Below are 12,740 nucleotides of genomic sequence, written 5' to 3'. Positions count from 1 at the left end.
ATAAAATTCTTCAGTATAGCACTTAAACACTACAATAGCCAATACCCTTGGGCCCATTCCTCCGTCTAATTAAAATGTCTGTCCTGGGCTTCCCTGGTGGCGCAGTGGTTGAGAGTCCGCCTGCCTATGCAGGAGACACAGGTTCGTGCCCCGGTCCGGGAGGATCCCACATGCCACAGAGCGGCTGGGCCCGTGAGCCATGGCCGCTGAGCCTGCGCGTCCGGAGCCTGTGCTCCGCAACGGGAGAGGCCACAACAGCGAGAGGCCCAGGTACCGCAAAAAAAAAAAAAAAAAAAAAAGTCTAAGTCTGTCCTACAAGTGATTTATAGTATTTGTCATCACCTAGGGTGGATAGATAGACTGGTGGCTACAGGCATTTCATGACAACAAAGCATTAATTACCATGCTAGTGAGAATGGCTTCTAGCAAAAGCTCAAATGGTGGGATTCTCAGTCGCTCTCTGATACAAGAAAACAGGGACATAACTTACCATCCCATAGAACAAGGAGCCCATTAGTGTAAATCAAGAAATATAGGCTTCCCCGGTGGCGCAGTAGTTAAGAATCCGTCTGCCAATGCAGGGGACACGGGTTCCAGCCCTGGTCGAGGAGAATCCCACACGCCACGGAGCAACTACTGAGCCTGCGCTCTGGAGCCACGAGCCACAACTACTGAAGCCCACGTGCCTAGAGCCTGTGCTCCGCAACAAGAGAAGCCACCGCAATGAGAAGCCCGCGCACCGCAACGAAGAGTAGCCCCTGCTCACCACAACTAGAGAAAGCCCGTGAGCAGCAATGAAGACCCAACGCAGCCAAAAATAAATAAATGAATAAATAAATTGTTTAAAAAAGGAAATATAACTGCATGGCTTGAAATGAGGACCCACTGTAATTCCTTAAGGCTGATTCTAAACCAAGGAAATAACATCAACATCACTACCAATGCTGAAAGTCATTTAGACATGAGTTAAATCCTCTCCAAGCCGGAGCAATTTAGATTTGGACCAACTGAATTCTTAGGAGTTACTAACTTTGAGAAGATGTAAGTCATTTTGACTGCTTAAAGCCAAACCAGTTACTCCTAAAGCAAAGAACTGATGTAACTGCCTAACAAATGGAGGCAGAAGCTTTAGAGATGGAAGGGTCCTTAGAGAGATTCTAGTGCAGCCCCCTCTTGATAGAAACTAGGGAGCCGAGGCCCTGATACACAGAGGCTTGCCTGCAGTCACAGTTGACAGATGGCAAAGCCACACCTTGAACCCAGCTCTCCTGACTCTCACAGAACAGTACCTATATATTGCTGGAAGCTGTACAATGAAATACAAAGAGTTTCTTTAATTGGGTAGTTAATACTATACTAATTTACAGTTAAAGTTCCCATAAACTTCCCATATATTTACTAATAAGCCAGCTTCCACTAAAATTTTAGAACACAAATATATATATACATAAATATCTAACTTAATGTATTTACAAATTAATACATATCTAAATAAATTGAAATAAGTACATCTTCATATCTATGTAGATGGTAAGTGTGTCTGTCTGTCACACATCACATGAGCTAAGGCAACAGTAAAGCTTTGGCTGGAGCTTTGGTTTCCACATTCTGAAAACAAAGGACTGAGCTATAGTAGGTTCAAAAACTCAAAAATTTCTCAGGACCAAGCAGGTAATGAGTCAAGGGGACTGAGTATTAGGGGGTGGTGGGGTCTGCAGCAAACTAGAGCACCACAGAACTAAATGCCTTCAGACTGAATGTTAAACATCACTGCCAAATGAATATATCTGTAGCCCATCCATGGGCCTAAGAGCTGTCAGGCTTTTTGTTGCTGTTCTGAACTAGACTCTCCTGCTTCAACATCAGTGATTCTTTTCTGATCTGTACAAAGCTTGGGGTATTTGATGGTTCAAAAAGGGTGCTACTGTTTTCTGTCTTGGGGAGTTAAATGTTCTTTTGGGTCATCTGTTCATAGATTTTGAAACTTAGTTCCCTCCAAACTTTCGGACGATGGAAAGATTTCTGTGGGTCAGGAACGTTTAACTTTCAAAAGGGATCTGTGATGTCTCTCTGGGAAAGCATTATTAGGTCAGACGTTCCTTATCTTCTTTTGAGGGATGATTTTTCACGGTCCTTTAACTGAAGCAGGTCTGTGGCCATGCTATCTATGCTGGAGCCTTAAAAATCAACTGTTTTTCCTCCAGGAAAATGTTTCTGGTCTCCCCAAAGCAGGCACTCACCAGCATCTTAGTCCTTACTTCTATTCTGTCATTTCCTGTTTGTTGTCCCCCCTACCTCCCCAATCTCTCTCCCCCTTGGAACTACGAGGCCTGTGAAGAAAAGGGCCATGTCTGTCTTGCCCACTTGCCTCTCCAGGGTACAGCACAGTGCCTGGTACATAGGACACGCTCAGTGGTGCATGAAAGCTCACCTAAGGCTTGGCATTTCATAGAGAAACATGTAATAGTCTGTTAGAGTAGCTACCCCAGGAGCAGAGGGGATGAATCTCAGTCAATCACCCACACTTTTAAACCCTGAACTCCTCTGACCAATATCATACACTTCCATGAGAGCCCAATGCATTCATATATCCATCCTTTCAGGATACAGGGGGAGTGGGCAGTGGAAATCTTAGGATGCTGAGGGAACACGAAGGAGGAGGGGGAGAACCAAACCCAGACTTGGAATGTCAGGGAAAGTTTCCTGGGTAAAGTGAGGTCTATGGTGAGACCTGAAGCACAAGTAGGAATTAGTATGGTCGCTCTTGAGGAACTGAAAGCTGCTCATTGTGGCTGGAGCATGGAGTGTGGGATGGGGTGAGGTAAGCAATAAGGCTGAAGAGGAAACTGGGGTCCAGATCATGCAGAACATTCTATAGCATTTTGAAGAGTTGTGTTTTATCTAAGGGCAGTGGGGAACCACTGAAGGGTTTTAAGTAAAGGAATGACTATCAGCTCGGCAACTGAGAAAGATCATTTTGGATACAGCAATGATGAAGGTGGAAAGAAAGCGGTCAGGAAATGACTTCCAGGCCTCATTTTTATCATATTCTAATAAAATGGAGCAAGCAGCCAACACAAATGGAGTACCAGATCTAGCCAATTGTTTTACAAAATAGAAGAAAGACTACAGAAAATCCAAGGCACTTCTCTGATTCTACATAAATGCTACCCATCTCATTAAAAAGTACTGCACTTTTACTATCACAACTAGTCATCATTCTAAACATTTGCTAGATACCAAAACTGTACTAAGAGTTATGTAAGATAGAATGATTCACTCTGCCCACCAACCTCATTAGCTCTCCAGGGTTGCACAACCGAATTTAACATGTCGGCCTCACAAACTACCAGTGAACAAAGTTATACCATATTAACAGGTTTAGAAATCACAGTCTTTTAAAATAAGCAAAAGCAAAGAATTCTCCAGTTTTCCATCCATTATCATATTCAAAGGACACAAGAATCTGGTCCAGTCTTTCAAGTGCAAGTTGGTATGTAATTAATTGATTTTTTACAAGGGACACTGCGATCATTGTAATAACTGGTCAATCCCGAATTACTTTCATTTTGTTTTTAGACAGATGAATAGGGACTTCCCTGGTGGAGCAGTGGTTAAGAATCCGCCTGCCAGTGCAGGGAACACAGGTTTGAGCCCTGGTCCGGGAAGATCCCACATGCCACGGAGCAACTAAGCCCATGCGCCACAACTACTGAGCCTGTGCTCTAGAGCCCACGAGCCACAACTACTGAGCCCACTTGCCACAGCTACTGAAGCCCACACGCCTAGAGCCTGTGCTCCACAACAAGAGAAGCCACAGCAATGAGAAGCCTGCGCACCGCAACCAAGAGTAGCCCCCGCTCGCCACAACTAGAGAAAGCCCGCAGGTAGCAACGAAGACCCAGTGCAGCCAAAAATAAATAAATTTTTTTAAAAAGATGAATAAAATGTTTAAGTCAAGATCCTTCCAAAGTGCTTATACTTTACTTGCTCCAAAATCACATTTCAACAGAGATTTAGTGCCTACTATATACCAGACACTGCTCAAGATGCTGGACTTAGAACAGTGAATAAGAGAGGTGGGGTCCCTGCTCTCAAGGTGTTTATACCCTAAAGGAGGAAGGTAAAATAAGAAAATAAATTAACAAAATGATCTCAGAGAGGGATGAGTGCAATGAAGGGTAGCAGATAATAATGTGGTCTGGAAGGTGTTCTCTGAGGGGGGAACATCTGAGCCACAACTTAACCATGATGAGAAACAGCCAGCCCCACTGCAGCAAAATTCTTACCATGAAACTGAAGACACAATATACCCAACACAATTCACATACACTGGGATAAACCTCCCTAGAGGTGCTAAAATATGTTTCTTCCCTAAACGCTCCTCACCAAACTGGCTCCGAAAAAAATCATTGTGAGAACAAATAACTGTACCACAAAGTACAAAAGAGAATGAACCGCTAGATAATGAATCTAGAAGATTCAATCTGATGCTATAAATTCATGTACCTGGATCCAGGAATCAAGAGCAAAGATAATCAACGATTGCCAAGTGGTAACCTGGAGGCTTCCCTTGACAAGACTACTAAACAGGTAACCAAGACTACTAAATAGGTAACCTCACTGAGTTGAGAGAAAGCAGCCCTCCACTGCTTCAGGGAACAGAATGTCTTCAGGAGGGTTGAACCAGGAAAACAGCCTGGGATACTGCCAAGCAGGTCCTTCCTTCCTGAGGGGATGCCAAGGCCTTTCCATGACGCAGCCTCCAGCCCCTCCTGCCTCCTGCCATGTCCCTATGCTCTGCACTAAGTATTAAGGGCTGGTCCCCATTTGGAAAGTCAGCCAATACAGAGCAAATCTGTGAAAGGAGAAGATAAGGTTTCAACTTAGACAAACTTTCGGGTTTTAGAAGTTCAAGAAATTATGCAAAACAAACCGGTTCTAGAAGAAACAGAAAAAAAGCTGACAGTGATAATTTAGAAAATGAGACTGTGTCCAAAAGTCAGAAACTGTATTTAATGAGTTTGGTGTTTTTTAATGCTCCTACTCTGATAATATTTTTTGCACTAAAGAGGCAACGTAGTTTTCAAGAGTCAGCCTTGGCTCAAATCTAATTCAGGCACTTATTTACCTAACATCTTCTTTGGTAAAATAAGGATAATAAATCCTCAACGTTTTTTCTCTACAGCTTTATTGAGTATAACTGTCACGCAACAACGTGCACACACTTAACAGTGAACTATCTGATGTGCTTAGACGTTAACTATATAACTGTGAAACCATCAGCACAATCAAAATAATGAATATATTCATCTCGCTCAGAAGTTTCCTTGTGCCTCCTCTGTAATCCATCCCTCCATCACCTTCATTCTCCCGTTCCCAGGCAACCACTGATCTGCTTCCTGTCACTACAAACTAGTTTACATTTTCCATAATTTTGCATAAATGAAATCATATAGTATGTGCTCTTTTGTGTCTGGCTTCTTTCAGTATGTAAATTACATATTTTAAGATTCGTCCATACTGTTACGTGTACCAATAGTTTATCACTTTTTATTACTGGGTAGTATTCCATTGAATAGATACAGAATTTGTTTAAATATTCACCTGTTGGGGACTTCCCTGGTGGCGCAGTGGTTAAGAATCCGCCTGCCAGTGCAGGGAACACTGCACTCCTGCCAATGCAGGAGACACGGGTTCGACCCCTGGTCCGGGAAGATCCCACATGCCGCGGAGCAACCAAGCCCGTGCGCCACAACTACTGAGCCTGCGCTCTAGAGCCACAACTACTGAAGCCCGCGTGCCTAGAGCCTGTGCCCCGCAACAAGAGAAGCTACCTCAATGAGAAGCAAGCGCACCTCAACGAAGAGTAGCCCCTGCTCGCCGCAACTAGAGAAAGCCCGCACACAGCAACGAAGACCCAACGCAGGCAAAAATAAATAAATAAAATAAATAAATTTAAATATTCACCTGTTGACTGACATTTTCCAGTTTGGGGGCTATTACAAATAAAGCAGCTGTGAATGTTCGTGTACAAGTCTCTGTAAAATGGTTTCATTTCTCTTGGTGAGTACTTAAGGGTAGCTAGGTCCCATGGTAAGTATATGTCTAACACTTTAAGAAACTGTTAAAGTGTTTTCTAACGTGACTATTATTTTATATACTGCACAGTAGTATATGAGAGCTCCAGTTGCTCCACTTCCTCACCAACTCTTGGTATGATCAGTCTCTTTAATTTTAGCCTTTCCCATGGGTTTTGGTTTTAATTTACGTTTCCTTGACTAATCTTTTAATGTGCTATTTTCCATGAAGGGTGCCTATTCAAATCTTTGTCCCATTTTTAAATTGAATATTTTTCTCATTGCATTTTAAGAGTTTTTATATATTCCCGTTAAAAGTCTCTTGTCTGATTTACATGTTGCAAATAATTTCTCCTGATCAGTGGCTTGTGTCTTCTTTTTCTTAAGTATCTTCTGAAAAGCAATAGTTAATTTTAATAGTCTGATTTGATTTTTTTTTACAGTACTTGCTTTTTTGTGTCCTGTCTAAAAAATGTTTGCTTAACCCAAGGGCACTAAGATCTTTCTTCTATGTTTTCTTATAAAAATTTTATAGCTAAAATCCTTTTTTTAGGTCCATGATCCATTTTAAGTTAATTTTTGTGTATGACATGAGGTAAAGGTCAATGCTCAAGTTTCTGCACATAACTATTCAATTGTTCACGCACCTCTTGTTGAAAAAAATTATCATTTCCCCATTGAATTGCCTTGACATCTTTGTCAAAAAAGAAAGTCAATTTATCATACATGTGTGAACCTATTTCTAGACTGTCTTCTACTCCGCTGATCTATATGACCCTCTTTACTCCGATACCACATTATCTTAATTATGGTAATGTTATAGTTATCTTGAAATCAGATAGTTTAAGTCCTCCAACTCATCCTTTTTCAAAATTATTCTTAAATGAGTCTGGGTCCTTCACATGTTCATATAAACTTTAGAATCAGTCTGTTAATTTCTACAACAAAGCTTGATGGTATTTTAACTAGGATTGCATTAAATCTATTGAACAAGTTGGGAAGAACTGTTAAGAACTGAGGTCTTAACAATATTGAATCTTCCCATTTATGAACACAGTATCTCTCTCCATTTATTTAGATCTTTAACTTATTTCAGTGATGGTTTGTCATTTTCAGTGAACAAGCCTTGCATGTTTTATCAGATTTATCCAATTTCATATTTTGATGCTCTTTTAAATGGTATTTTTCTATTTCAGTTTTCGATTGTCCACTGATAATACATAGAAACTGGTTTTTGTAGATTGGTTTGGATCCTGCAACCTAGCTAAACCTAGCTTGTTGGTTCTAGAAGCCCTTTTGTAGGTGTCTTAGAATTTTCTACAGTTTTACTTCTTCCTTTGCATGTACTTTATTTTTTTAATTGCCTATTGCACTGACTGGGACCTCCAATACACTGTTGAACAGAAGTGGTAAGAGTAGCTATCCTTGTCACTCCTGATCTTAGCGGAATATCATTCTGCTTTTCACCATTAACATGTTACCTGTAGGTTTTTCACAATTGTCCTTCACCACGTTGAAAAAGTTCTCTTCTATTATTAATTTGTTGAGAGTTTTTATCATGAATGGGTATTGAATTTTGTCAAATACTCTTTATCTATTGAGATGATCATATGAATCTCCTTTTTTATTCTGTTAATATGAAGAGTTGCACTGATTGACTATAAATGTTTAATCAACCTTGCAGTCCTGGTTATAACCCCATTTGATCATTTGCTATATTGCTGGGTTTGACTTGCTAAAATTTAAGAGTTTTTATATCTATATTCACGAGGGGCACTGGTCTGTAGTTTTATTTATTTGTAATGTTTTCATCAAGTTTTGGTATAAAGGTAATGTTGGCCTCATGAAATGAGCCAGGATGTGTTTCCTTCTCTTCTGTTTTCTGAAATAGTTTGTGTAGTTGGCAGTATTTCTTCCTTAAATGTATGATAGAACTCACCAGTAAAGCCTTCTGGGACCTTGAGTTTGCACTGTGGAAGGTTTTTAACTACAAACTCAATTGCCTTAATAGACATAATGCTATTCAAGTTATTTGAATGAGTTTGGGTCATTTGTATCTTTCAAAGAATTTGTTCATTTCATCTAATTGTGGAATTTCCTGGCATAAAGTTATTCATAATATATATATTTAAATGTCCATAGGATCTATAGTGATGTTCTCTCATTCCTAACATTGGTAATTTGTGTGTTTTTATTCTTGATCATTTGAGGTTTATCAATTTTATTATGTTCTTTTTTTCCCAAAGAACAGCTTTTTGTTTCATTGATTTTTCTCTGCTGTTTCTATTTTCTGCTTCAACTAACCTCTGCTATCTTTACATTTCCTTCTTTTTGCTTACTTAGGATTCAATTTGCTCTTCTTTTCTAGTTTCAGGTGGAAACTCAGGTCTTTGAGATCTTTTCTAATTTAAGTTTTTAATGCTGTGAATTTCCATTTAAGAATTTCTTTAGTTGTTACATTATATCCCACTACCTCCTTGGATATAATGTAAATTAAATGAAATAGTATAGTTAGGAAAGAAATAGTTGATTGCCTAATCCATGGCAGGCACTGTGCTTGATACTAGGAATATACTGCACAGAAGAGATCTAACCCTTTCTCTCATCAAGCTTAGAAGGTAATACAGACGAAATTGGTTCAAAATCAACGCCAATGATTATCTTCTTAATACTCAGAAAGCATGTTAAGCAGAAAAGCATAACAACTTTGTTTTAGTCTAATAATAAAGGTGTCTTCTGTTTTTGTCTCTTCTCATGATCTAGCAAAAACTAAGCTTTTAGTATTTTTTAGAGTTTAGCAATTTGTAATTTCAATTGCAACAAATAAATTTACTGTAGAGTAAATTACTCCATTTGTAACTTCCTGAATAAACTACACATTTCAATTTAATATGCTAAAGATAAATAAGTACTTCTGTAATTCTAAATTTCAAAACCACCTTTAGACCTATAAAGGATCATTTAGAAAACAAGCATTCCATATATTTCCAAATATTTTCTTAACAAAAAATTTTAAAAGAAAGGAAACACACTACCCATTCTACCCTATCATCACAGTTTCAAAATACCCAGAACTTTTAAAAACTGCCTCCTAATTGAATGAGTGTGTGACAAATCACCAGTTCCAAGGTCATTTAAAGGCTGACCTATCCTACCAAACACTCATATTTTCCGGAACATCACATTAAACATCTAAATATAATGAATTCAGACAATTATAGATATAGAAATTTAATTTACATTTAAATCTATTCAGCCAGTGGGACAATAGGCAGCTCTAAATACCCCCATCTTGTCAGGTAACCTGAATCTTTCTACACTTAAGCTTCTCCAGCCCTTATCTTGCGGTCTTCATTTAGGCTACAGGTTCTCAAACTTCACTGCACATTGCAATCACGTGGAGAGCTGAAAAGTACTGATGCTGGGGCCCACAGCCATAATAGATTCCTGTCTAGAGTCTTTAAAAGTGGGGATTTTGAAAAGCTCCCCAGGTGATTCAAATGTGCAGACTAGGGGCAAAATGGACCAGTCTAGGATCTCTTTGGGAAAACAGGCTTCTAATGGCCATTGGTCAGTCTGCACCACCATATTTCAGAACCTAGTTCTTTTAGAGCTTTGCCCAACCTAACTCCTAATCAGACACTAATTTAATAATTCCATTCAGATTCCTAGACTCACCTCTATTTCCTGTCCAGAAAGTCACAGGATAAAAAGTCAATCTCTACTTTGGCCATTCCTCTCTAGTCCACTTCTAAATTCCACAAATTAAATTCAGCTGAAGGGAAAGTAACTCAATATAATTTGATGATATGGTTAAACAGTCATTATGGTTTTTCCTCCTATTTAAGAGACTACTCCACAAGCTGCTGTAAGTTTACAAAGTATATGATAAAATAATCAATTCCTCAAAGTGTAAAATAAATATCTAAATGAATCTTCCTTATTATCCATCTGATTCCCCCACTTGTCAATTTCAAACAGGTTTTCAATACTGAGTCACCATTCTGGGCTCAAAACTGACATTCTCCAGAATTTAAATCATTAAACTCCCGAGACTCTTCAAAGGGCTTACTCCATTTTGCCAGGCCAGACCACTTCATTATAATTATCATTTCATCACATAAGAGTGGGAAGGATAACACCTGCATCACAAAAACAGTATGAAGATTAGCACTGTGTAGAGTGCTCTACACATTTTAATTTATTTGCAGCAGAAATTTTGCCTCATGGGAACTATGTGAAAAAGCACAGGCAAGTAGGAAGTTGCGGGTTAAATACTTGTCAATATACAGAAGCACCAGCAGGTGAGGAGAGGGGAGGGGGGCGGTTCACAAACTGCTGAAGAGCCCTCTAAACTCTCAGTACCAATAACTACAGAAACACATACTGCAGGACTCACACCTCTCAGGCTGAAACTGAACTAAAGTTACAAACACACGTAAGCCTCATCTCCTTGGAAAACTGCTAAACGAAACTTGGCCAACTGAAGACCCAGGCGCTCCAATCCCTGCCAATGCAGGTTATGTACCTCTGGGATGTAATGGATGTGCATGCTGAAACACGTGTGCACATCTGAGCTGCTGAACCAACACGTATCCATAAACATTATGAATAATACCTGCGAGAATGTATCGCCTTCTCCTAAAAACCGCTTAAAGAACTTGACCCAAATCAAGTCACTTTCCTATCTATCACAACTTCTTTGCCTTTCCTGCGTATTACCCTCAAGCTGAGAGTTGGGGCGCCTTACCCAAAGTGTGGGCGGAGGGGGATGACCGCCCCTACCCCGACTTCCCGTTAGCCCAAGCTGCCATCCCGAAAGGGGACCGTGTCGAGGATAGCTTTCTAGAGACACACCTGTGCCCTAGCGCACCACCAGTGCCGTGGCCACCTGGGCGAGAACCAAAGCGAGGGCCGCAGTGGAGGGAATTCCCTGCGCTTTGGAAGATGGGAAAGCGGGCCCCGGGCAAGTTTTGTAAAATGAAGTGGGGAGAAGGTGCGGAGTGGACACAAAGGGGAGGGTTCAAGGTACTCACCCAGCCCTCAAAGGTGTCCGAGGCGCCGGCCGTGCGCAGCAGCTCCTGGAACTGCAGGGTGCAGTTGGCCACAAAGTGGTCGTAGCCCAGGGGCGTCTCGTGGAAGACAGCCAGCTCGAGGTGGCCACCGTCGGTGACGTTGGCGCAGAATTCCTCGTTGTACGTGGGTTTGTTGGTCTTCTGCTTGGTGCTCGTCTGGCCCACGCGTACCTGGTCCACGCTCACCGTCAGGTAGGGGTCCAGCAGCTGATAGCCCTTCTTGAAGAGCGAGTGGCGCAGGGACCAGCGGGTGGGCTGCAGCCCCACGGCCTCGCCAATGCGGACCCTCAAGTAGCCATTGAACTTCATGGTGCCGGACGACATGCCGGGGCCGCTGTCCCAATCCAGGGACCGCGCGGTCTCGCAGCGGGAGAGCGGGGAGACCTCGTTCAGGCCAGCCCTCGCGGCGGCCGCAGGAGTGGAGGCAGCTCCCGGGAAAAGCACAGCGCAAGCCCCCCTCGACCAGCCATTCTGCGTCCCCCGCCGGACCTTCCCTCCCCTCCTTCCCTCCCTCTCTCCCTCCCTCGCGAGGTGGAAAGGAGGGGAGCCGGGCGCCAAGCCCTCAGAGGGCCGGGGTCGCCCGACCGTCCCTCTCGAGCGCGCGGCGCCTCCCGGGGGCTCGCGCGGGACTCGCCCCTTCTCCAGGGCCAGGAAGCGCCTCTCCCCGGAGAGCCGAAGCGACCCGTCCGGTTAGCTCGAGCCTCAAGCGTCTCCTGCCCCCGCCTCCTCCCGCTTCTGCTCCTGCCCCCGCCTCCGCGGGCTCACGCTCTCCCCCACTCGGTGAGCTTCAAACCAGGAAGCAGCTGCCGCCCCATCCCGGGCAGGAGCCTCGCGCCGCCGGGCTCCAAGTTCACGGCAACCCTGCGCGGGGCTGGCGCGCCCTCCGAAGCCCGGGGGCGCGGCGCGCGGCCGGCGCCCGACCCGGCGTTCGGTCAGTAGCGGGGCGCAAGCGGCCTGGGGAGCGCGGCGCAGGCCGGTTCGCACCGCTCTGCTCGCGCTCCCTGCAGCGGGGTCTGGCGGGGAGCTCTGGGCTGGAAGCTACCCCAGGTGCAGGCCAAAAAGGGAAGGGCTTGCGGCCCAGCCTGAGCGAACACCTGAGGCGTGGGAGACAGACCCGGGGAGCGCCGGAAGGCGGGAAAGAGGAGGAGCAGGGAACCCACGCGGCCGGGAGTCGCCCGCGCCCCCCAGTCCCCCCTAGGAGGTGGGATGGCGACCCAACGTGGCCATCTGGGAGAGGCCCTGGCCGGAGGCGGGTGCGTGACGGGAGGTTCCTTTACCTAATCTTTACAGGGATGGCTCATCCCGAGTTCAGCTTGGGCCCATCCTGTTTGTGTACCTTTCCTGCGGAGAGTAATTACACGGTTGTTGTGTGTGTGCGTGTGTGTGTGTGTGTGTGTGTGTTTTTAATAGAGCAGTAGTGATGATGGAAATCCTGTCCGCCTCCTTCCTCGGAGAGGTGTGTCTTGTTGCACAAAGAGCAGGAAAGTTCAGTTCTGAAGACAGACATGGCCGGGACGTAATAAATCTCTTCCTCTGCGGGGTGATTCCCGGTCCACCCGGCCCTGCATGACAAGAACAGTAGATG

At 43.6% G+C, this 12,740-nt stretch overlaps 1 protein-coding gene across 3 annotated transcripts in view; it reads right to left on the bottom strand.

The window, feature by feature from the left end:
- Positions 1 to 11,892, bottom strand: part of PRKCH (protein kinase C eta) — a 223,133-nt gene extending 211,241 nt beyond the window's left edge. The window contains exon 1 of one of the 3 annotated variants that reach the window (XR_016392186.1): positions 11,117 to 11,892. Coding sequence is in view for 2 of the 3 variants with exons in the window: in XM_089907783.1 (XP_089763909.1) it covers positions 11,117 to 11,479 (363 nt within the window). In the remaining variant the exon portion in view is untranslated. The remainder of the gene's footprint in view (positions 1 to 11,116) is intronic. The other 2 variants (XM_089907783.1, XM_022570430.2) reach the window with 2 other exon arrangements.
- Between the last annotated feature and the right edge of the window lie 848 nt (positions 11,893 to 12,740).

Source organism: Delphinapterus leucas, chromosome 2 (genome assembly GCF_059928025.1).
Source record: "Delphinapterus leucas isolate spDelLeu-1000000601 "Yukka" chromosome 2, BTC_Dleu_Yukka2, whole genome shotgun sequence".
NCBI lineage: Eukaryota > Metazoa > Chordata > Mammalia > Artiodactyla > Monodontidae > Delphinapterus > Delphinapterus leucas.
This window is presented reverse-complemented; position numbering and strand designations above follow the sequence as displayed.